Source organism: Rhinatrema bivittatum, chromosome 5 (assembly GCF_901001135.1).
Source record: "Rhinatrema bivittatum chromosome 5, aRhiBiv1.1, whole genome shotgun sequence".
In the NCBI taxonomy this organism is placed as follows: Eukaryota; Metazoa; Chordata; class Amphibia; order Gymnophiona; family Rhinatrematidae; genus Rhinatrema; species Rhinatrema bivittatum.
This window is the reverse complement of record NC_042619.1, coordinates 53,922,481-53,948,411: the sequence shown is the minus strand read 5'-3', so window position 1 is coordinate 53,948,411 and position 25,931 is coordinate 53,922,481. Positions and strand designations below refer to the sequence as shown.

The 25,931-nt window shown below is 48.6% G+C and overlaps 1 protein-coding gene across 5 annotated transcripts in view; it reads right to left on the bottom strand.

Annotated features, from left to right (window-relative positions):
* The window catches only part of AMOTL1 (angiomotin like 1), a 232,295-nt gene that overhangs the window by 102,104 nt on the left and 104,260 nt on the right, over positions 1-25,931 (bottom strand). For all 5 annotated transcript variants that reach the window (XM_029602369.1, XM_029602367.1, XM_029602366.1 and 2 more), the window contains exon 3: positions 15,877-16,156. In XM_029602369.1, the coding sequence (XP_029458229.1) occupies positions 15,877-16,156 (280 nt within the window). The remainder of the gene's footprint in view (positions 1-15,876; positions 16,157-25,931) is intronic.

Sequence of the window (25,931 nt, the reverse complement as noted above, 5' to 3'; positions counted from 1 at the left end):
TCCACTATAAGTTCCATGATCGCCCATATCCCTTCAAGGCCCGATTACGCCTTATTTGGACAGCCCACTTGTTTTGAAAGACTCCTTTGTTGATGCATTAGTTCTTTAGCTCATGCATTACTCATGTTTATGCCCATCAACACTGTTCTCTGTTACCTGTATATCCCAATTTAGCCTACCCTCTTTTTAGCTATTCCCTACATTTATTCACGTTATTTGACAAGTTATTGTTGTCTATTTAATATTTATGTTCTTATGTTCAGAAACTCTGTTTAATGTAACGCCTTAACCGCGACAGTTTTGTTCTATGGAAACTGACCTGATTTGATATTTGTATCGAGAATGTCAGTATATAAAAATTCTAAATAAATAAATAAATAAATAAATAAATAAATACATACATACATACATACATACATACATACATACATACATACATAGTGGTAAAAAGCACTAGTTGCTTTGAGGTAAACCCTAATAGATTTAGTCTTGAGACTGGACTTAGAAAGATGCAGAAGGTATTCAAGACGTTTTTGTGTGGTGCAGGAGAAAGGGTCTAGAACATAGGTGGCCAACTCTGGTCCTCAAAAGCCACAAACAGGCCTGGTTTTCAGGATATCCACAATAAACAGGAATGAGGTAGATTTCCATACAGTGGAAACAGTGCATGCAAATCTAGTTCATGCATATTCATTGTGGATATCCTGAAAACCAGGATTTTTTGTGGCTCTTGAGGATCAGAGTTAGCCTCCGCTGATCTAAAGACTTTGCCTTACACTATAAGACAAGCGTCCTCCACTTGAAGCCATAAGACTTCCTAGTAGAATTTTCTTAGAAACCAGAACAATATGAGAGACATCATCAGGCAGATCCAGGGAATCAAATATTATCCTCTCAACATCCAGGCTTTGAGAGATAGGGACTTGACATTTGGAAAGAGTAATGTTTCCTGGTTCTGCAAGATGAGTGTGGGGGAATTTCCCAACCAGATTGGTTCCCTGATGGATATCTCCTGTAGCAGTGGGAACCAAATCTGTCTTGGCCAATTGGGGCTATGAGAACCATAGTCCCTTGGTCTCTTCTGAGTTTTGCTACTAGAGGAAAAAAAGGATATATGTACAAAAGAACCTTACCCCAAGCTAGGGAGAACGTATCTGAGGCTAGTTTGTCTTTCAACTCTCTCCTCGAACAAAGCTAAGGAAACTTATTGCTCAGAAAAGACACAAATAGATCCACATGGCTGTACCTCACTTGTGGAATATCTGATTTGCAACTCCTGCGTCCAAGGACCGCTCATGTGATTCTAGGTACCAGCTTGGTTTGTCTGCCAGGGCATTCTCCTTGCCTGGTCAATATGTGGCTGAGAGTCATCCCCTGTGAGACGGCCTAGTTCCATATTTTGATAGCTTGCCAACAAAGGAGAAATGAGCCTATTTCTCTCTACTTGTTTGAACACAGCTACCCAATTATCTGTTTGGACTAGGGCAATTTTTTTGGTCAACTGATCTTTGAAAGACTTTTAAACACTTATGATTGTCCTTAGCTCCAGGAAATTTATTTGGTGAAACTCTTTCTGAGCAGACCAAAGGCGCTGAGTGTGGAGCCCCTTTATATAAGTTCCCCAGCCCAGGCTGGATACATCCATGATTAGGACAATTTCATGGGAGGTATTTGGACGGGTATTACTTTTGCCAGAATTGATTGGCTGAATCACCAGGACAGAGAGTACTTGAGCTGCAGGATAAGAACATAAGAACATAAGAAAATGCCATACTGGGTCAGACCAAGGGTCCATCAAGCCCAGCATCCTGTTTCCAACAGTGGCCAATCCAGGCCATAAGAACCTGGCAAGTACCCAAAAACTAAGTCTATTCCATGTAACCATTGCTATCAGGATGACTGATACACTGTCTCTTGGATGACTTATAGCCACTGTGATCATAGGGTCCATTGGGCTTCCCTCATGTAGAGATGTGCCAAGGTGGTTGCATGTACTCTTACTGTCATTAGGCCACATACATGTCCCATGCTGATAGCTGATGACCATTCTTCATTTCTTTCACTGCAGATATCCGAGTGATGATCCTTTCTTGTGGAAGAAAGGCTTTTGCTTGAGTAATGTCTAACAGAACTCCTATGAATTCCAATTGAAATGATGGGCTCACGTATATCAAACCTTAGCAGCTCCAACATCCCAATGGTTTTATTCATTGATTATTTTGTATCTTCCTGAGTAGTGTTCTTGGCCAGGCAATCATCAGATAAGGAAATATGTGCAACCCCAGTTTGCAAAGTTGCGCTGCTACCTTTGTTAAACAATTTGTGAATACTCAGGGTGTTAATGCTAACCAAAGGGCAGTACTCAAACCCTCTTACAAATCTGGGATAGTTCCTGTGGCATAAACGTAATTCTGCATGGATGTAAACATCCTTTAAATCCAGGGAACATAACCAGCCTCCTTTTTGAAGGAATGCTATTAAGGTGCCCAGGGAAATCATCTTGAACGTTTCTCTCACAAGAAATTTGTTCAAAGCCATTAGTTCTAAGATAGGACAGAGTCCTCCTGTTTTCTTTGAGATAAGCAAATACTTGGAATTAAATCCACTCCCTCTTTCCCTTGGTGGACCAGGTTCAACTGCGTTGGTCTCCAAGAGGAAGGAGAGTTCCTGATGCTGAAAGGTGCAGTGATATTCTCTCCAAAGAGAGAATATCACTAATTCTTTTTGACAGACTTGTTTACATTCTGTGGCAAACAGAAAATGTCACCTCCCTCCCCCTTATATAAATTCAGCACCAGTTTTCCCATGTGCTCTGTTGCAGACATTCAGGAGGATTACCATGTTCTGCATGTGGCCCAGACTTGCAGGGCACATCAGCAAGTCTGTCCTGAACATCTGGTCTCCCTTGTGAAGCCCACAGCCATAAGAGTCTATGGGCACCAATTTCTATGATAGAGGCTGTCAATGCCATCTTGAAAACATAATACGTGGATTTGATCAAGTGTTTTCTGCACCACTTACCCTTGTCCATTAGTGACATCAGATTGTCCAACTTTGTTATGGGAAAAATTTGGATAAATCCTTGACCTTTTACAGAATGTTATGCACATATTGGCCCATGAACAGCTAGAAGGAAATGAGCCTATGCTGATAAATCTTTCTCTCAAGAGTGTCAAGTGTGTGGAGTTCTTCCCAGGGGTACCAAGAATGATTCCTAGACTTCTTGCCCTTTTGAGAGCTGATTCAAAAACAGACTGATGAGGAAACTGCTGTATGTGAAATTCTGGAACCTTCTATATATGGTACATTGAGTCTGTTTTTCTGTTAACAGAGGGTACAGAGAGGGGGTCTCCTACATTCTAATCTGTATATGCTTGAGGATATCATGGACTGGAACTGCCCACCTTATGCTTCAGAGGACATCCAACATTTTTACCTCGGACTCATCTAAAACTGATAAGGAATATCCTCAGAGATTCTTTTAAATAAAGTCAGCAAAGGAAAGGTCCTCTAATGGGAACTTTCTCCTTTCCTGTGGAGGACAGGGGTCTAAGGGAAGACCTGTTGACTCTTTCTGATCAGAGTAGTCCTCAGATCCATATCTGTACTCCTTTGAACACTCAGACTCCAATTGCTAACTTTGAGCTGGAGAGATAGACTGAGTCCACACGTATCTGGTAGCCAAGACCCTTGAGAAACCCTCAATTAATTGGCAGAGAAGGGCTCAGGAAGCTTCTTCTCCCGATGTACTGCAAATTGATATTGGGGTGGATTGCATTATTGTGCTCCGAGTTTCTAGAATGTATTGGATATCCATTTGAATCAATGTCAATACCCTCAATGACAATGCACCAATAAGAGACATATGGAGGCCCATTGTCTCCTGAATTTTTTTGTTCAGCTCCTCCTGAAAGACTACCATGCTAAAACAGCCTGGAAAGTAGGTCACATCTCCCTGGGTCACCTGAGGTGTATTAGTGGCTGTGACACAGGCTTAGGATGTTACGCTTGGGCTGAGTTCAGGGGTAGTGAACACCACCCAAAGGGGTGGCTCCAGGTGGAGAGAGACAGGGATGGCTGGAAACCGTGGCTGGGTCAGGGCAGACAGCAAGAAGCAGTGTCTGGGTCTAGGCTGGGTCAGGGCAGGCGGCAGAGCAAGGCAGGTCAGAAGGCCCGTAGGCCACACACACACAGACGGCCCGTAGGCCAGACACCGTAAGCGGGGCAAGGCAGGTCAGAAGGCCCGTAGGCCACACACCGTGAGCGGGGCAAGGCAGGCCAGAAGGCCCGTAGGCCACACCCACACAGAAGGCCTGTAGGCCACACACCTGTAAGCGGGGCAAGGCAGGTCAGAAGGCCCGTAGGCCACACACACACGGAAGGCCCGTAGGCCACACACAGTAAGCAGGGCAGAGAGCCCGTAGGCCAAACACACACAGACAATAGAGCAGAGGGCCCGTAGGACCGCATGCACAGTAAGCAAGGCAGGGTAGGGCAGAAGGTCCGAAGACCATACACAGCACAAGGTAGAAGGCCCGAAGGCCGCGCAGGGCAAGGCAAGGCAAGACAAGGTAAAAGGCCCGAAGGCCGCGCAAGGCAAGGCAAGGCAAGACAAGGTAAAAGGCCCGAAGGCCGCGCAAGGCAAGGCAAGGCAAGACCGAAGGCCCGAAGGCCACCAAGACTAGGCTAGACAAGACAAGGTAGAAGGCCCGAAGGCCGCGCAAGGCAAGGCAAGACAGAAGGCCCAAAGGCCACGCAAGGCAAGGCAAGACAGAAGGCCCGAAGGCCGCGCAAGGCAAGACAGAAGGCCCAAAGGCCACGCAAGGCAAGGCAAGACAGAAGGCCCAAAGGCCGCGCAAGGCAAGGCAAGACAGAAGGCCCAAAGGCCGCGCAAGGCAAGGCAAGACAGAAGGCCCAAAGGCCGCGCAAGGCAAGGCAAGACAGAAGGCCCAAAGGCCGCGCAAGGCAAGGCAAGACAGAAGGCCCAAAGGCCGCGCAAGGCAAGGCAAGACAGAAGGCCCAAAGGCCACGCAAGGCAAGGCAAGACAGAAGGCCCGAAGGCCACGCAAGGCAAGGCAAGACAGAAGGCCCAAAGGCCACGCAAGGCAAGGCAAGACAGAAGGCCCAAAGGCCGCGCAAGGCAAGGCAAGACAGAAGGCCCAAAGGCCGCGCAAGGCAAGGCAAGACAGAAGGCCCAAAGGCCGCGCAAGGCAAGGCAAGACAGAAGGCCCAAAGGCCGCGCAAGGCAAGGCAAGACAGAAGGCCCAAAGGCCGCGCAAGGCAAGGCAAGACAGAAGGCCCAAAGGCCGCGCAAGGCAAGGCAAGACAGAAGGCCCAAAGGCCGCGCAAGGCAAGGCAAGACAGAAGGCCCAAAGGCCGCGCAAGGCAAGGCAAGACAGAAGGCCCAAAGGCCGCGCAAGGCAAGGCAAGACAGAAGGCCCAAAGGCCGCGCAAGGCAAGGCAAGACAGAAGGCCCAAAGGCCGCGCAAGGCAAGGCAGAAGGCCCAAAGGCCGCGCAAGGCAAGGCAGAAGGCCCAAAGGCCACACAAGGCAAGGCAAGACAGAAGGCCCAAAGGCCACACAAGGCAAGGCAAGACAGAAGGCCCAAAGGCCACACAAGGCAAGGCAAGACAGAAGGCCCAAAGGCCGCGCAAGGCAAGGCAAGGAAAGGCCCGAAGGCCACGCAAGGCAAGGAAAGGAAAGGCCCGAAGGCCACGCAAGGCAAGGAAAGGAAAGGCCCGAAGGCCACGCAAGGCAAGGAAAGGAAAGGCCCGAAGGCCACGCAAGGCAAGGAAAGGAAAGGCCCGAAGGCCACGCAAGGCAAGGAAAGGCCCGAAGGCAGGGCAAGGCAAGGCAAGGAAAGGTAGAAGGCCCGAAGGCCACGCAAGGCAGGCTAGAGCAGGGAGCCCAGGTGAGCTCGATGCCGAAGCACCGAGGCAACTGTCAGGCAGGGTTATAAGGGCACACCCAGAGCATAGAGTGGACAGAGGAGATGGACTGGGCCTGTCAGGAAAGCCAGCTCTAGAGGGGCCCCTGGTGGTGAGGCGGTTGCACAGCAGCCACAGCCGTAACAGTACCCCCCCCTCAAGGCCTCCCCCTCCTCCAGGGTCCCATTTTTGCAGGGGGTACTCAATAATAAAGTCAGACCCCTCCGGGGGCGATGCGGCAGGTTCAACTCCTTTCTGAGGCAGCAAGGCAGTCCCTAACCCCTCCTGGGGTGATAAGGCAGACACAACCCCAACCTGGGGCAGCAAAATCATCCATAACCCCTCCTGGGACAAGGCGGCAGAGTTAGACCTCTTCTGGGGCAAGGTGGCAGGTTCCATTCCTTCCTGAGGCAACAGAACAGTCCATAACCCCTTCTGGGGTGACAAGGGGAACACAAACCCCACCTGGGGCAGTGAAATAGTCCATAACCCCTCTTGAGACGACAAGGCAGGTGCTAACCCCTCCTGTGACGACAGCAGGGACGGTCCGGACCCTTCCAGGGTCGGCATCAGGGCCGGCACAGACTCCTCCCGAGTCGGCAGCTGGATCGGTACAGCAGGCTCAAATGGTTGAATAACAAAGTCTGTTGGCAGGACCGGTTCGGACCCCTCCGGGGACTGCAACAGGGCCGGTTTGGACCCCTCCGGGGACTGCAACAGGGCCAGTTCAGTAGGCTCGGATGGCTGAGTCAGAAAGTCTGTCAGTAGGACCGGTTCGGACCCCTCCGGGGACGGCAGCAGGGCTGGTTCGAGCCCCCCTGGGAGTGGCAGCAGGGCCGGTTCAGTAGACTCAGATGGCTGAGTCAAAAAGTCTGTCAGTAAGACCGGTTCGGACTCCTCCGAGGACGGCAGCAAGGCCGGTTCGAGCCCCTCCGGGGGCGGAAGCAGGACCGGTTCAGACCCCTCCAGGGGCAGCAGCAAAACCGGTTCGGACCCCTCCGAGGACGGTAGCAAGGCCGGTTCGAGCCCCTCCGGGGGCGGAAGCAGGACCGGTTCAGACCCCTCCAGGGGCAGCAGCAAAACCGGTTCGGACCCCTCCGAGGACGGCAGCAAGGCCGGTTCGAGCCCCTCCGGGGGCGGAAGCAGGACCGGTTCAGACCCCTCCAGGGGCAGCAGCAAAACCAGTTCAGCAGTTTCAGACGGCTGAGAGACACAGTCTGTCAGTAGGGCCGGTTCAGATCCTTCCGGGGCCAGCAGCAGGACCGATTCGAGCCCCTCCGGGGGTGAAGCAGCGGGCTCGGACTCCACTCGAGGCGATGAAGCAGGCTCGAACACCTCTCCGGGCGTTGTAGCAGGTTCGGACCCCTCTCGGGGCGATGAAGCAGGCTCGGCGCCTTCTCGGGGTGATGAAGCAGGCTCGGCGCCTTCTCGGGGCGATGAAACAGGCTCGAACACCTCTCCGGGCGTTGTGGCAGGTTCGGACCCCTCTCGGGGCGATGAAACAGGCTCGAACACCTCTCCGGGCGTTGTAGCAGGTTCGGACCCCTCTCGGGGCGATGAAACAGGCTCGAACACCTCTCCGGGCGTTGTAGCAGGTTCAGGCCCCTCTCGGGGCAATGAAGCAGGCTTGGCCCCCTCTTGGGGTGAGGCAGCAGGCTTGGATCCCTCTTGGGGCGATGAAACAGGTTCAGGCCCCTCTCGGGGTGATGAAACAGGCTTGGACCCCTTGCGGGGTGATGAAACAGACTTGGACCCCTCTCGGGGTGATGAAACAGGTTCAGACCCCTCGCGGGGTGATGAAACAGGCTTGGACCCCTTGCGGGGAGATGCAGCAGAGTTGGACCCCTCTTGGGGTGATGAAACAGGTTCAGGCCCCTCTCGGGATGATGAAACAGGCTTGGACCCCTTGCGGGGAGATGCAGCAGACTTGGACCCCTCTTGGGGTGATGAAACAGGTTCAGGCCTCGCATGGGGTAATGCAGCATGCTTGGAAGGCAGAGCAACAAGGTTAGAATTAAGGCGCAGGGAGGACAAAGATTGTACTGCCGTGGGCTTGATACTTTGAGTCAGAAGCTCCTGCTTTTGTTTCTGGAGGGGCTGCTTAGAGAGGGCACAGGCAGTTCTAGGACGTCTCGGGAAGGTGCTCGTTAGTGTCTTAAGTGCAGCTGTGGGAAGCAGAGCTCTGCTAGAGTTAATTACTTCTCTCAGCTTTCGTTTCTGAGGCTCTAGCGTGGAAGTTATAGAAGGCTTCTTAACCCGGTGAGTTCTAAGATTTTCAGAATTAATACTTGTTTCCTGGTAGCAAGTTTTTTCAAAAGTGTCCAGAGATGAAGTGCTAGAATGCTTAATCCACAAACTGCTACATGAAATAATGTTGCTAACTGGGCCAGAAGCTGAACGCCCGGTAGTAGAACTAGCTGAGCTTTTGGGAGAAACAGATGGCCCGTTAGCTTTGCAGCGGGGGCAGGGTTCGCCTGGAGGCAAAAGGCACGGAAGACAGGAACATTTCCACCATCCTGGCTGTGGAGTAGAACAGTTTAAACACTCTTGATAAACAGAGACATTTCTCTTATTGCAGTTACTGCACAACCAGTGTTCCTGACCAGCAAGTTGACAGGCTAGACAGTTCTGATAGCTTAGGTAATTCAAGGTCTGACAGGAATTGCAGGTATAAAACTTTGAAGGAGGCATCTTGTAATAGGGAAAAAAAAGGTTGACTCACCGGTTTAGCACACAGAGCTATCTCTTCCCCTGGAAATTTATGGCTTCGGCATACTGTTACGCTTGGGCTGAGTTCAGGGGTAGTGAACACCACCCAAAGGGGTGGCTCCAGGTGGAGAGAGACAGGGATGGCTGGAAACCGTGGCTGGGTCAGGGCAGACAGCAAGAAGCAGTGTCTGGGTCTAGGCTGGGTCAGGGCAGGCGGCAGAGCAAGGCAGGTCAGAAGGCCCGTAGGCCACACACACACAGACGGCCCGTAGGCCAGACACCGTAAGCGGGGCAAGGCAGGTCAGAAGGCCCGTAGGCCACACACCGTGAGCGGGGCAAGGCAGGCCAGAAGGCCCGTAGGCCACACCCACACAGAAGGCCTGTAGGCCACACACCTGTAAGCGGGGCAAGGCAGGTCAGAAGGCCCGTAGGCCACACACACACGGAAGGCCCGTAGGCCACACACAGTAAGCAGGGCAGAGAGCCCGTAGGCCAAACACACACAGACAATAGAGCAGAGGGCCCGTAGGACCGCATGCACAGTAAGCAAGGCAGGGTAGGGCAGAAGGTCCGAAGACCATACACAGCACAAGGTAGAAGGCCCGAAGGCCGCGCAGGGCAAGGCAAGGCAAGACAAGGTAAAAGGCCCGAAGGCCGCGCAAGGCAAGGCAAGACCGAAGGCCCGAAGGCCACCAAGACTAGGCTAGACAAGACAAGGTAGAAGGCCCGAAGGCCGCGCAAGGCAAGGCAAGACAGAAGGCCCAAAGGCCACGCAAGGCAAGGCAAGACAGAAGGCCCAAAGGCCGCGCAAGGCAAGGCAAGACAGAAGGCCCAAAGGCCGCGCAAGGCAAGGCAAGACAGAAGGCCCAAAGGCCGCGCAAGGCAAGGCAAGACAGAAGGCCCAAAGGCCGCGCAAGGCAAGGCAAGACAGAAGGCCCAAAGGCCGCGCAAGGCAAGGCAAGACAGAAGGCCCAAAGGCCGCGCAAGGCAAGGCAAGACAGAAGGCCCAAAGGCCGCGCAAGGCAAGGCAAGACAGAAGGCCCAAAGGCCGCGCAAGGCAAGGCAAGACAGAAGGCCCAAAGGCCGCGCAAGGCAAGGCAAGACAGAAGGCCCAAAGGCCGCGCAAGGCAAGGCAAGACAGAAGGCCCAAAGGCCGCGCAAGGCAAGGCAAGACAGAAGGCCCAAAGGCCGCGCAAGGCAAGGCAAGACAGAAGGCCCAAAGGCCGCGCAAGGCAAGGCAAGACAGAAGGCCCAAAGGCCGCGCAAGGCAAGGCAAGACAGAAGGCCCAAAGGCCGCGCAAGGCAAGGCAAGACAGAAGGCCCAAAGGCCGCGCAAGGCAAGGCAAGACAGAAGGCCCAAAGGCCGCGCAAGGCAAGGCAGAAGGCCCAAAGGCCACGCAAGGCAAGACAGAAGGCCCAAAGGCCGCGCAAGGCAAGGCAAGGAAAGGCCCGAAGGCCGCGCAAGGCAAGGCAAGGAAGGCCCGAAGGCCGCGCAAGGCAAGGCAAGGAAAGGCCCGAAGGCCGCGCAAGGCAAGGAAAGGAAAGGCCCGAAGGCCACGCAAGGCAAGGAAAGGAAAGGCCCGAAGGCCACGCAAGGCAAGGAAAGGCCCGAAGGCAGGGCAAGGCAAGGAAAGGTAGAAGGCCCGAAGGCAGGGCAAGGCAGGCTAGAGCAGGGAGCCCAGGTGAGCTCGATGCCGAAGCACCGAGGCAACTGTCAGGCAGGGTTATAAGGGCACACCCAGAGCATAGAGTGGACAGAGGAGATGGACTGGGCCTGTCAGGAAAGCCAGCTCTAGAGGGGCCCCTGGTGGTGAGGCGGTTGCACAGCAGCCACAGCCGTAACATAGGAGGCTGTTGTAATCCTCTAGATTCTGTTGAGGATGAGTGGCCCCCTCTGCAGGGATGCTTGGGAGGATGTATGGCTGTTGCTAGTAACTCCCTGCTCTTGACATTGTGCACCTCCGGGACCAATGTGAATGCCTCTTTACCACTGCTTGATGCTCCACATCAATTTTCCTCATTGTTGATGCTAATGAAGCAGAATCCTTCACTTCTCTTAGATGGGTGAAGCTAGATGATGGCCTAGCTCCATGGCCTCTATCGATGCTCACCCCCAAAGTGTGATCTTTCAGAGATATCAATGCATTGTCAGCGTTCACTGCAGCTCCTGGCCCTTTGATCTTGATGCCTCCAATGCATATGGCTAGGATTTACTGTATATATTCCAAAGAGCTTTTTCATAAGCTCTAGGTAGGATCGATGGACTCCGTTGTGTTCAACTCCCCAACAAAACATATGCATGTCATGGGAATCCATGACAGATATAATGCGTTTGCACTGTGGGTACTTGATGAAACCACTGGCCCTCTTCTCTTTGATGAACATCAGATGAGAAATAGTCACTGTGAACTCAAACGACTTGATTTTAACAAAAACCCAACCAATGCTACTTGATGCACCAATGCCGATAAAATACAGAGCTATGCAAAAAATACAGGAAATTTCTACAATGATGGAAAAAAACTGTCTACGAGTTTAAAATGATCGGAGAAGGTTGAACTGAGACAGGCCATGCGAAGATGACACAGTAATAAAGGAAAGATTCGTGCGTGAGATCACTCACTGCTGACTGTAGAAAAAGTGAAACTGAGGGGAGCACTATGGGATGACTTGTACATGCTCAGTACAGTATGAAGAAGGCTCTAGAAAGGAATGCGATCATCTCACTGACCAGACTCCTTCGGATGTCACTCTCTTGTGAAGGCTACATATCATGCTTGTCCTCAGAACTTGCACCTTCACATTCAATAAAAGTATCAGTTAAAAGAACACCTTCCTGGTAGACGTCCTCAAGCAGTCTATTATATATACAACAATTACAAACATATTTACAGGAACAATAAATGTACCTTTAAGTAAATATCAGCTAAAAATAGGGAGGGTAACTTTCAAAGGGACTTCTGTGGGTACAGTAGTAGTACAGCCAACATATGCCTGTACTTTTATGCACATAGGAGAGAAAAGGGTACTGGGGTGGAGTTGGAATTATGCATATACTTTTTTTATTTTAAAATATATGTGCATAAATTCTCTCTACCTGCTGTTTAGTATGCAAAGTTTTGTATAGTCAGGCCTGTATTTGTCAACAGGAATACTAGATCTGTGCCTAGGGTGGCAATCATCTGGGGGCATCAGGCTGGCTGAAGATTTGCTGTCTTCTGGCTGTGCTGAATCTCACTCAGCCACGAATAGTCTTTTGCTTCCTGATCCAGTGCCTCACTTCCCAGTCAGCACACAGGTATCAGGAGGGGAGAGGGTGAGCCTGAAGCAAACATACAGGCCGATACAGTAAAGCGCGGCCGCGGTTACCCTGTTTCTAACCCGCTTTGTACCCACAATTTGACCGTGTAAGTCTAACCCACGATTCACTATCCGTTTTTACCAATCCTTACTGCTTCCTGAAACCAATGCGTATCCCTTTCCTCCCGCGGCATGTATAGGATATGTAAACGATCGGATTAGCTATTCCCTCCGATACAGTAACAAGCGGCCCGATTATCGCCTTTTTAACCCGCTGTTTTGCCGCGTCTTTAACCTGCTAATTTACCGCCTACCCTTACCTGGCGTTAGTGTGGTGAACTTAGCAGCGAGAGCACCCTTTCCCTCCCTATCACTACCTTCCTCCCACACATCCCTTTCTCTCCCCTCCCCCCTCTACACTCCCTGCTCTCCTTACCATAATTTATCCTCATCAACAAGCCATTTATGTACATATGTTATATACTATAGTCTAATGTTCCATGTACTCCTGTTAGTTCTGTTACAACTTGTTATATTTATTACCATGTTATAATGTAAAATATTCTTGTTATATTTATTACCATGTTATAATGTAAAATATTCTTATATCTATTTAATACCATGTTATAATGTAAAATAGGGCTGTTATCACCCTATTCCTTTAGTTATCTGGAAACCGATGTGATATCTCGATCGAATGTCGGTATACAAAAGAAATAAATAAATAAAATAAATAAATAAATTCAAAAATGAACAGTGTTAAAGCTCACTGCAAAGGAGAAATAATTACTAAAGTGGCAGCAATACTAAAGCTGAAATGATGCTATTAAGCTGTCAGCCAGGAACAAAAGAGAGAAAACGACTCGACATGTTATTAAAGCAAATAGTGAATAAATTGTAACAAACTTACTGCATGTGAATTTTCTTTTGAATGACAAACAGATACGTCGCCAGCAGAAACAAGAACTGCTCCGGAGCAGCCCCAGTCTTCTCTCCCCTCCTCCCGAGGCGCGCACCGCGGCTCCCCTGCCTCCCGGGGGCAGCCGGCGGCGAGAGCGGCTTCAGCAGTCCGAGGCGGATCGGGCGCTCCCCATGCGAGGTGCGGCTTCCAGCAGCCCCCGCCGGTGAAGGTGCATGAGCGCACGCCGTGACCTGAACGCCCGGCTGGACGACCAAGGTCACGGCGTGCGCTGAAGCACGTACAGGCGGGCATTCATGCACCTTTGCCAGCGGAGGCTGCTGGAAGCCGCGCGTCGCATGGGGAGCGCCCGATCCGCCCCGGGCTGCTGCTGAAGCCGCTTGGGAGGAGGGAAGAGAGGACTGGGGCTGCTCCGGAGCTGTCAGCGCGCCCACACGGGAGACTGGCACCCATGGACGCCTTCTGCTGCTGGGGGCTTGCGTGGCCGTGGCCAGGGCAGGTGAGCGGGGGCTGGGGGAAAGTTTGCCCGTGAAATTTCGTCTCTTGCCCGTCTGAAGGAGGCGGAAAATCGGAGCTGCGCGCACAGGTGAACCATCCACTTCCTGGTACCTGTCATTTCAAATGACATTTGAAATGACAGGTACCAGCGCAACCAGGATACTGTATAGGCGCTGTATAGCGCTCTATTCAGTAAAATGAATTGCGCTTCATGGACACGCTTTGGACGTGGCTTGTATTTGCGTGTCATTTAAATACTGTATCGAGCGGTATGTGATCTAAACTGTGCGTGCGGCAAACGCGGGTGCGCCCGGCACTGCCGCACTCTTTCTTTCGCGTCCTTACTGTATCGGCCTGATAGATAGCAAATACAGAAGAGCTATTCTGCTCCCTATTCTAGCCTCTCCCCTCTTGTCATTTAGGGATGGAGAAGTAAGGGCATGAGCCTGGAGCAGGGAGAGCAAAGGGGGATCATTTTGTGGAAGTTAGGAGAGGTTGAGTTCGAGATCATTAGAGGGTGAGGAGAGAGATGCTGGGGCATAGGAGTGGATCAGCTGGGTGGAGTGTGTCTGTATGTGTGGGAGAGGGAGGCAGTGTCTGTGTATGTAAGAGAGAATGGACGTGAGCGAGTGAGTGTGTGTGTGTGTGTGTGTGTGAGTGTGTGTGTGTGCCAGATTGGGTAGGATTATAGAGAGGGATGCAAAGGGGAGCAGGACCAGAACACCGTAGGGCAGTGGTTCTCAACCCTGTCCTGGGGACCCCCCCAGCCAGTCGGGTTTTCATGATATCCACAATGAATATGCATGAGAGAAAATTTGCATGTTATGGAGGCAGTGTATGCAAATTTTCTCTCATGCATATTCATTGTGGATATCATGAAAACCCGACTGGCTGAGGGGATCCCCAGGACAGGGTTGAGAACCACTGCCGTAGGGCCACCTGCATCTTCTATTCTTCTCCTCTACAATTTAAATTCTCTCTCCCTTGAGTCTAGATTCTCCCCCCCCTCCATCTTTTCCTTCTCCCCTGGAACCCCCATCCTCCCATCCTCTCCTCTCCTTCCTCAATCTCATAACCTCCCTCCCTCTCCCTCTTCTTCAATATCCCAGATTTCAGAAATTCCCCATCCCCCTTCCTCAGTCTCTCTCAAATTCCATTCACCCTATCCCCGGTCCTCTTTTCCTCTCCTTCCCCCATCCTCAGTCACTTTTCCTTTCTACATTCCTCCCCCATCCTCAGTTCTTTCACCTTCTCCTTACCCTATTCTTGGTCCTCCTCCCTACTACTCCCCATTCTGTCCTCCTCTCCCCATCTCTGAGATCCCTTCCCTGTACTGATACTTGATTTCTTTTTCTCACCCAATAAAAATAAAATAAATTTCACAGACGCAAGTAAGGTTGGAAAACGACTTTATTTTAATAAGATAAAATAAAAGATGGAAATGTTTGTCAATGAGCTTCAGAATTTTCAAATAATATTTGCCACAGAATCTACTCCTGAGTTACCCCAAGAAACTATGAGGTTATACCTTATATCTTCTGCTCCTTGTTGCCTGAACTTCCAGGGAGGGGAAGGTGGAGGAACACAGCATCGACATCACCTAGTGACGGCAAAACCCTAAATCCATCACTGGGCGTAACTGTGTGCACATACTTTTGCTGGGATTACTTTCAAAACAGTCTTATAAAAATGATCGCAAGCTTGAAAATTTGTGAAACCTATGTTAGACGTTACAAAATTACCCCCTACATGGATTGACGGGCATAGGTGCTGGAAATTAAGGGTGTAGCAGTTTCCCTGGGTTGACATAAGAGGGGGTGCTGGTTTCCATGATATATAGGAGTCAAAACGGGTTGCCAGCACCCCGCTACAAAAACTGGTCCAACGTCTCTTCCAACAAGGCATCAACCTACAATAAGATATTAGCAGTGAAAGAAACAGATGCATACATTTTTCTATTTTGCACATATCAAACCAAAATATACTGTGATTTGAATAGGATGCAGGCAGAACCTTCCTTCTATATTCATTCTCTTTGACTGTCCCTCATCCTGTCACAGTTGAACCCCTGAAATTGAAATGGGTAAACTTAAAAAGAAATATATATTTTCATGAATACCATGAGATTGATCTGGAAACCATTTTGTCCTATTTATTTGTGCCCTATAAGACCCTTTTTATGAATCAGCAGGCCGCAGAATGAACTCCTGTAGATGAACTAGCATTCAGAGGGTAACATTGTGCAGGGCTGGATTTAAGAATAGGCAACATAGGCACAAGCCTAGGGAATTAAATTTTGAAGGCGTCCAAAAACTAGGATCCCCCTTTACTGCTCTTTGATTTCTGTGGTTGAACCCTCCCACCTGTGGGGGCCTCTGACAATGGGCACGATAACTTTAAATCCAGCCCAGCCCAAAAGCCAACCTACCGGACACGGTGGGCTTCCTATGTTCCTTTCTCTTGTGGAAAAAAAAACACAGGGCAAGCTCTCAGCAAAGCTTCGCGCCAAAGGGTTGCACCTACCTTTTGGAGTCTGTCTGTTTTTTCATAGTGTCCTTCCAACTGCTGGCGCAGCATGCGGTTGTCCTTTGACAGAATCTCGACCATTTGCTGCGCTCGCTCTACAATGCCGAAGGCATCTGGTGGAAGCTGCTGGCTGGGTGGCATGACGGGCGGAAGCTGAGTTGCTAGGGCCACTGGTGAGGGCACGGAATGCAGCAGGCCGGTTACGGAGGAAGCTTGGGAGGACATACGGCTGTGATGCTGCACTGGCATCGATTGAAATGGCACGTGGCACTGGCGACTACAAACAAACAGGAACAATCATTAGGGTCATAGGAAAAATGCTGGGTGCAAGAAATCTTTAATTAGAGAGCACTGCTATCAACAACCTTTGAAATCAACAAAAAAACGACTACTTACAAATTCATGAATGACTAATCAAAATGTATTAATCAAGGGACCTCCTCTGCATGTCTGGTAGCATTGGAACCAGAATGAGAAATTACTACTTACCTGATAATTTCCTTTTCTTTAGGACAGTCAGATAAATTCAGAACAAGTGGGTTATGCACTTCTACCAGCAGATGGAGACAGAGCAAACTAACGTCACAGTATATATATTCTCCTGCACTGACATCAACCTGCTAGTATTCTCTTCAAAAGCAACTGTGGACAGACTAGCAAAAGACTTGATTAAAAACAGAAAACCATTTCAAAACGTATTTTACCTGATAGAAAGAGAGATTCAAATGCAAACTAAAAACATGGCTATTCAAAAATGCGTATAAACTAACTGAAAACACCAGAAAATAGAGAGCCACAAAGAGAAGAATGACTAAATCGAAACTCAAAAATGTATCCAATGAGAGAATAAATGAAGTAGAAAATTATCATTTGAATTCCCTGTACTCCTTGCTTTAAGTACTAGACCAGTTATTGATATGTAATAGAAAACTCTCTAGACAAATATTAATGCCTGAATAGGAATACCTCATCTGTAACCAATAATTGTCTGTTAAGTTATAACTATGAATGTCACTTTGTAAACTGTTGTGCTCTATATATGGAATGACGGTATATAAAATGTCTAAACAAACAAACAAACAATACTCAGCCAACAGGCAACAGTGAGCTCAGACAAGAATGTAATAACACTAGTAAAGGGACTGGAGTAACACCAGTAATCCCTGTAACACATAGGCACACAGGAGGATCAATGTGCAATCATTTGGCAGCCAAGGGAGGGAAGCTGGATTCATCTGACTATCCTAAAGAAAAGGAAATTATCAGGTAAATAGTCATTTCTCATTCCTTAGCATTCAGTCAGATCAATCCAGAACAAGTGAGATGTACTCAAGCTACTCCCTAATATTTATTTATTTATTTATTTATTTATTTTGTATACCGACATTCGATCGAGATATCACATCGGTTTCCAGATAACTAAAGGAATAGGGTGATAACAGCCCTATTTTACATTATAACATGGTATTAAATAGATATAAGAATATTTTACATTATAACATGGTAATAAATATAACAAGAATATTTTACATTATAACATGGTAATAAATATAACAAGTTGTAACAGAACTAACAGGAGTACATGGAACATTAGACTATAGTATATAACATATGTACATAAATGGCTTGTTGATGAGGATAAATTATGGTAAGGAGAGCAGGGAGTGTAGAGGGGGGAGGGGAGAGAAAGGGATGTGTGGGAGGAAGGTAGTGATAGGGAGGGAAAGGGTGGTGTGAGATGCTTGTGTAGGGAGGGAAAGGTGTGGGGCGAGATGCTTGTGGAGGGGGCATGGAGTGGATGGTGCGATTGGACAGGAGGCTGCCTCCTGTCCAGTCAAAACCGCACGTGCAAAGGCCGCGTCCTCCCAGGCCTGAACATCCAGATGATAATACCTGGAAAAGGTGTGTAAGGACCACATCGCAGCTCAGCAAATGTCGACGGGAGACAAAAATCTAACTTCTGCCCATGACACTGCTTGAGCTCTAGTGGAATAAGCCCTAACCTGACTAGGTAACAGCTTCCCAGCATCCATGTATGCAGCTGTTACTACCTCCTAAATACAATAAGCTATTATAGCCCACGAAGTTGGCTCTCCCCGTCTAGTACTGCCGTGAAGGACAAACAGGCGATCTGTCTTCCACAAAGGCTCAGTAACCTCTATATACCTGACAATATGTCTCTTGACATCCAAAGGTGGCAACAGACGATACTCCTGCATCTCTCTGTCCAAAGATGGCAGGGATATGGACTGATTCAAGTGAAACTTAGTGACTGCCTTCAGTAAAAAGGAAGGAACAGCTCACAGCTGTGCTGCCCCTGGAGTTACCTGGAGAAATGGCTGACAAGACAAGGCCTGCAGTTCAGAAATCCTATGCGCAGAATAAATTGCCAAAAGGAACACCGTTTTCAAGGTCAGCAAACGCAAGGACAGAGCATGTAGCGGTTTAAACATAGGGCCTGCCAAAAACACCAAAACCAAATTAAAACTCAATAGGGGCACCGGAAACTGCAAAGGAAGACAAAGATGTTTCACTCCTTTCAGAAAGCAAGCCACATTAGGGTGAGCCGACAAGGATCCACCATTTATCTGACCCCCTGAAACAGGCGAAAGTCGCTACTTGTACTTTAAGGAATTGAGAGCCAAGCCTTTATTCATGCCATCCTGCAAAAATTCCAAAATGAGCAGAATCTTGACCAAGGAAGGAAGAGTACCCCAATCCTCACCCCAGGCCTCAAACACTCTCCAAACCCGCACATAGGCCAAGGAAATGGAGAACTTTCTAGCTCTTAGTAAGGTCGAAATCACTGCTGCAGAGTATCCATGTTTCAGCATGCAAGCCCTTTCAAGGGCCATACCGTAAGACAAAATCAAGTCAGATCTTCATGAAGGATAGGTCCCTGCTACGACAGGTTTCTGTGTGCTGGAAGTCGAAGAGGCAAATCCACCAGGAGCCTCCACAGATCTGCACACCATTGTCTCCTGGGCCAATCTGGAGCAACCAAGAGCACCATCCCTTTGTGGCGCTCGATCCTTCAAATCAATCTGCCCAACATGGGCCATGGAGGAAAGGCATACAGTAACTTGACTTCCAGCCACTCCTGCACTAGGGCATTGATCCCCAATGATTGATGCCCTAGTGCAGGATCTCTTCTGTGGCTGAAGAATTGCGGAACTTTCACATTACGCAACATCGTCAACAGGTCTAGGTATGGGAGTCCCCAGCGATCCTGAATCAGCTGAAATGCCTCGTCTGACAACACCCACTCTCCTGGGTCCAGACACTCTCTGCTGAGGAAGATTGCTCTTACGTTGCCTTTGCCTGCAATGTGCGAGGCTTAGATCACCTGAAGATGTACCTCTGCACATTCCGTAAGTTGACACTTGTTGGCTTGCTGATTGATGTAAGCCACAGTTGTTGCAATGTCCGACATTATTCAGACTGATCGACTCTGCAGCCAGTCACCGAACTGTAAACAAGACAACTTGACCGCCCTGGCTTCCAGCCGATTAATGTTCCAGAGAGACTCTTCTGTACTCCAGCGGCCTTGCGCTGTCAGCTCCTGACAATGAGCTCCCCAACCAAGAAGACTCACATCAGTCATCAGTACTAGCTAGCCCGGTGGGGAAAGGGAAACTCCCTTCCATAGATCTGCCTGCAGCCACCACTGCAGTTGGGAGGAGACCTCCATCGGCAGGTGGAGCCAAATCGAATAGTCCTGAGATTGCAGATTCCACCGAGACAGCAGAGATTGCTGAAGAGGATGCATATGCACCCTCACCCACGATACCTCTTCCAGGATCGCCACCATTAAGCCAAAGGCCTGCAGGTAAGACCATACAGTCGGGCGCAGAGTGTTCAACAACAGATGGAATTCAGCTAGCAACTTCTGAATTTGAACTTCCAGCAGGAACACCTTGCCCTGATTCATGTCAAACCAAACCCTCAGGTATTCAGCAACTGAGTAGGATGAAGGCTGCTCTTGGCTAGGTTCACCACCCAGCCGAGGTCCTGCAACAGGGAAATCACTTTGCGAGTCACCAAGTGGCTCTCATCCAGTGACCTGGCATGAATCAGCTAGTCATCCAAATATGGGTGGACTAGGATTCCATCCTTTCTCAATTCTGCTGCAACTACCACCATTACCTTGGAAAAGGTTCTGGGAGTAGTGGCCAGACCAAAGGGCAGTGCCCGAAACTGAAAGTGGCATCTCAGAACTGCAGGAAGTGTTGATGTTCTAGTCAAATGGGAATGTTGAGATATGGCTTGGACAGATCCAGAGAGGTCAGAAATTTCCCTGACTGCATGGCCATTATCACAGCACACAATGTTTCCATGCAAAAGTGCTTCACTCGCAGATGATGGTTGATGCCTTTGACATCCAGGATGGGACGAAAAGAGCCCTCCTTCTTTGGCACAACGAAATAAATTGAATATCACCCCATATTTTCTTGAGACATGGGCACTGGGACTACAGCCCTCTGACTGAGAAGCCCTGACAATATACCCTGCACTTCCTGCTTCTTCTGCTGGGAGTGACAGGGAGACTCCATGAACACATCCTAAGGAACACTGCGAAACTCCATCACATATCTGATGTGATTTTGACCCACCTCTAATAAAAGAAAGAGAGGCGTCCCCCTATCTTCTGTTCCCAGGGGTGTGTCGGCAAACCTTCATTGGGAGGTTCAGGAGGTTTCACTACCTGAGCCTGCACCTCTTCTGAGTTGTAAGGGTCAAAAGGACTGAGACCTACTGAAGGGTCGAGTCCTCTGAAAGGTCACTCCTCTATTGGGTCAAAAACGACTGGATCCTCTAGCATGACCTCTCATGTTAAGGGAGCATTCCGCCTGCTTCTTATCCTCTGGCAAATGAGGACCTGGAGATTCGCCTCACATACTGGCCAGTTTCTCCAACTCGCTGCCAAATAAAAGCGAGCCGTTAAAGGGCAATTTGGTGAGGTAAGTCTTGGAGGTCACATCGGCCAATTTCTGAACCATAACTGATGCCTGGCAACTACTATCGAAGCCCCCCTTCTGGCTGAAGTGCGCACCAAATCACAGCCTGCAGCTGCCAAGAAGGCAGCAGCTGGTTCCATAACAGACCTGGAGTTTACCCCAGAGTCATCGACCTCCTAGGAGAGAAGCACACAAGAGCGAGCCACCAAGGAACAACAAAAATCGATCTGCAAGGTCATTTCTACTGCTTCAAATGCTTGCTTAAGGATAGTCTCAATCCTTTTATCATGAGCATCCTTCAAGGTTGCTCCTCCATCCATGGGAATAGTGGTCCACTTGGAGACTGCACACACAAGTGCATCTACCTTCAGAAAACACAAGGGCTCTCTTACCACTGGATCCAGAGGATACAGGCCTTCCAAAATCCAGCCCCTTTTGAAATTAGCCTCTGGGGCGCCCCATTCAAGATCAATCAATTTTTGAATGGCCTCCATCACAGGGAAAAAAACAAGAGATTTTTACGCAAGGAAACCAAAATGGGATTTCTCTTTGGCTTGGGCACAATCTGCCCCAGGAACTCTAAGCATTTTCAAGGTCTGGGAAATCAGAGCTGGCAGTTCATCTCTATGAAAGAACAGTAACATAGTTGAATTTCACCATCCTCAAGAGAGGCAGGATTGGCGTCATCATCCATGCTATCCGGATCTCTATCCAGAGGTCTCGCAGTCGCTCTAGGAGTACTCTGGCGCTTAACAGAAGGTCCAGGTAAGGTTCCTACATGTGCCTCTGCTTCAAGGGCAATGGACAGGGCCAAGGACTGTGCCTGAAGAAAGGATTGCAACCCCTGGAAACATTCTACTCATGAAGAAGTAGAGGTATCCAGACCAGGAGGTACCTGAGGTGTACTCATTGAGCTATCTTCCCCTGCTGAGGAACCAGTTAGGGGAATTCCAAAATCAGGCGCTCCACCTGAGTTGTCTTTACCCAGACCCACATCTGGCTGGGAAGAACCAGGCTTAGTGAAGTCAGAGGAAGACAATTCTTCCTGAGCCTTCAAACAGCGCTGGCACAAATCAGCGGGCACTCCTGGCTGTGATGCCCAAATATGACAAGCAGTGCAAAGAAAAAGCCGCTTAGACTTCTTAGGAAAAGGCATCATTATGACCAACATTACGCTGAGCAGCAGCCGGAGGCGTGCGTCTAGCTGTTTGCCTTTTTTTTTTTTTAATATACACTCAACTAGGTGCCCAAACATTATGCGTCCAACACTTTGGCGCACACACCTAGGTGCTTACCTAGGCGTCCAAAAAATAAGCGCACAAAAAAACATAAGCACACAGTACCACTTGTGCCCAGAGATAAGCATGTGGCCACTACAGCGTCACTTAACATGGGTGCACAGACTACAAGGCCCGACTGTGCGTCCATAAACTGGGCACACAATCTGGATGCACAGCTAGACGCACACGCCAGACCGACAGTCCTGTAGAGGGCAGCCTTAGAAAGTGCACGAAAAGCCATTGCAGTCTACCACATAGTACACAGCAAAAAGCCTTGGAGCAGGGCCTAGCCTAAGGAGGCTGCTCAACCCGCCAGGCTACCCATGTCCCTTGAGCTCCCATGGAGTGGGATGAATGTCGGATCAGTGCGCCAAGGGCGAAGACCAGGGGAGGAGAAAGCCCTGCACAACAAAAAACCTCCTTCTAAGTCTCTGTTAGGGTCAGTAGGGCTGTCCTTTTCTTGACTAAAATGGAGGGAGGGCTTGGTGTACCTAACTTACATTGGTATCATGCAGCGGCACAATTGAGACCTCTGGTAGTGTGGCACAACACTAGCGAGCCAAAGCATTGGGCCCAAATGGAGCAACAATTCCTGGCAGGCATGCCTCTCTCCGCAATACCCTGGCAGCCAAGGACAACATGGAGGGAGTGCACCACTATGTTGCACACAACAAGGTCAACTATGCTTTATTGGGATAAATGGAAATGGAAAATAATGGGTAGTAAGGCATACTCTCACCTTACACATCTATTTCATAATAGGCACTTCAACCCAGGCCTATCTCTTCGCTCTTTTGAAATCTGGAAGACTAAGGGATTGATTTGTTTGGAGCATATGTGGGAGGGGAGCACATTTATCCCATTTCCTAATTTATGTAGATATTATGGACTGCCAGGCACTGAAGCACTGGCATACAAGCAAATCCCTCATTTTTATCGAGGCCTTCATGTATCCCAATTTTTGACAATGGGGAAATCTTTGTTTGAAGGGTATTGTACTACACCTAATGCACATAGCAAGTTAATCTCCAAATTGTATAAATTGCTTAATAAACCGTTACCCATGATGCCTTCTTTTAGATTACAATGGGAAAGGGATCTTTCGATGGAGTTGGAACCTGAAAAGTGGTCTAATATATATACTCAAATTAGCAAAGCCTCTGTATCTTCAACTATAGTGGAAAATGGATATAAGCTTTTGTACAGATGGTATTATACACCAGAGTGGTTATATAAAATGTCAATTCTCGAAACAGATAGGTGCTGGAGAGGGTGTGGAGTAACTGGATCCTTCATGCATATGTGGTGGTCGGGGGATTGCATTAAGCCTTTATGGAGGGAATTACAATCTTTGGTTTCCAGGATCCTAGAAGCAACGGTAGTTTTGTCAATGGACTATGCATTGCTGTGCAATACAGAGAGAGCAAGTGGAACATCAGCACATCCGTTGTGTTTCCAAGTCTGCATTGCTGCCAGATTGGAGATAGCATATGCATGGAGGTTGCCTAAAAGCCCACAATTGGCAAATGTTATCCGAAGGTTGGACTCTGTGTGCACCATGTATAAAATTACGGCTGCCAAATGTCAAAAGTTACAACTCTTTTACAATACATGGGATGCTTACTTACGCTGGCGAGAATTGAATGATGGAACATTATAATGTGGAGGTTGGGAGAACTTGGTAGTTCTTGAAATCTGAGAGATGCATAATTCTAATGTTCATTTTCTTTTCTTTTCTTCTACTGCATTTAAGGTACCGGATAGTAAAAGGGGAGGGGGGGGGTGTCTTATACTTAAAATCTTAAAATGTTACAATGTAACGTTTGGTATTGTATTATTTGTATAAGGTTGTTTGTTGTTTGCGATTGATGCCAATAAAAAATAAATGATAAAAAAAAAGAAAATATTAAACCTCACCAGACCCCCCCCCAAAAAAAAAAAAGAAAAAAGAAAGTGCACGAAAAGCCATTGCAGCCTACCACATAGTGCACAGCAAAAAGCCTTGGAGCAGGACCTAGCCTAAGGAGGCTACTCAACCCGCCAGGCTACCCATGTCCCTTGAGCTCCCATGGAGTGGGATGAATGTCGGATCAGTGCGCCAAGGGCGAAGACCAGGGGAGGAGAAAGCCCTGCACAACAAAAAACCTCCTTCTAAGTCTCTGTTATAATCCTTTTCTTTTTTTTTTTTAAACTTACCTGGCTGAGTACAGAGACAATCTCCGGCTGCTGTGGGAGAGGATATGTGCCATCACTGCATGCGTTCGGCTTCCTGCACCCGCTGCCTGTCAGTTGCTCGAGCAGCTAAGTGCACGCCGGCTGAAACATCAGCTAATGGACCAAGGCACTCATCTGAGGGACCACGGAAATCACCTCAGGAATTCTCAACTGGGGGAGGGACCATTTGGTATCACCGCAGGAGAGCTGGGCAATCAATTCTCCTTTTTTTCCTTTAAAATACTCCTAAAATCTGAAGCAATGCCCAGTAGGGAGATGCACATCCACCATCTGCTGGAGATGGAGGATACTAGCAGGCTGATGTACGTGCAGGGGTATATATATATATATACTGTGATGACAGTTTGCTCAGTCTCCATCTGCTGGTAGAGGTGCATAACCCACTTGTTCTGGATTCATCTGACTGGACGCTAAGAAAACAAAGATCTCTGACTTGCCCTTATAAGCACTGTGTATGACATAACTTGAACCATAATACAGATCAGACACTATCTCTCTGCAGAGAGACCTATCCAGAGGTCAATAAGCAGAGACCAGCAGATACCAGCAAAAATATCCAGGGAAAGTTGCGTGCATATCTTTTCCCAGCCATTCGGCAGGACGTAACTACACACTCAAGCACTCAATATGTGCGCTTACCGGCAAAAGATTAGATCAAATACCTCCATCGATGTCCCTTTTTGCCTGGATGAATTCTGTATGCATACAAGCTGTGTGTTCAAAGTTTATGTGATCAGCAGGGAGAGATAGTGAAAGCTTATTTCTGAGTCATGTAACGCGAAAAGTTACCCGCACAAAGGCTTTAAGTATTGACCTCTTTGAAACCAAATATCATTGGGTTTATTGCTTTATTTTCTCTGAATTCTGTAGCCCCGATTTCCATCTTGTGATTCAGGAAGAGTAGGATAGCATTTGGTACTTGAACCAAAGAAAATTAAGGGGAGAGGGCACATTTTCAAAGGTATAGAGGGGCCCTGTATGCATGTATAGGGCCGGCAAAACACCTTTTTTGTTGGGAAGGCCAAGCCGGAAAAGCTTCACTTTCTCTCCACCCCCTCGTCAACCCCCTGTCCCCCATCGTCTCTCTCTCTCTCTCCCCCTGCCCTTCTTCCGTGGCCCTCAGAAAGCCATGAAACCTCCCTTACCAAAACAACATTAACTGCCAGCACTCAAGCAGTAACAACCCTATCTATGCAAAGGTGATATTGCAAATATTACACCAGGCCTTAAACACCAATACATCTCCTTTTAGGAAAAAAGAACAAGCCAGGCTGCCTATATACTTAAAACGACTGTACAAAAACTTTTTAAACTACATAGGTCCCTTCTTCAGAAGTCAGATCAGAGAAATTCTATCTAAAGAAGGGTCCTACAGTGTTTTAATACTTCACATACAGTATTTTGGGATAGTTCAATACTTACAAAGTCCAATTAAAACAATCTTAGCCTGCCAAGAATACCGTTTACTCCAAGAGAAAAATCTGCTGTATCAAAACAATACTAACTCCCAGGACTCAAAGAGCAATAACCCTACCCAGGAAAGAGCAGCACTACCAATATTACAACAGGCCTTAGAAGA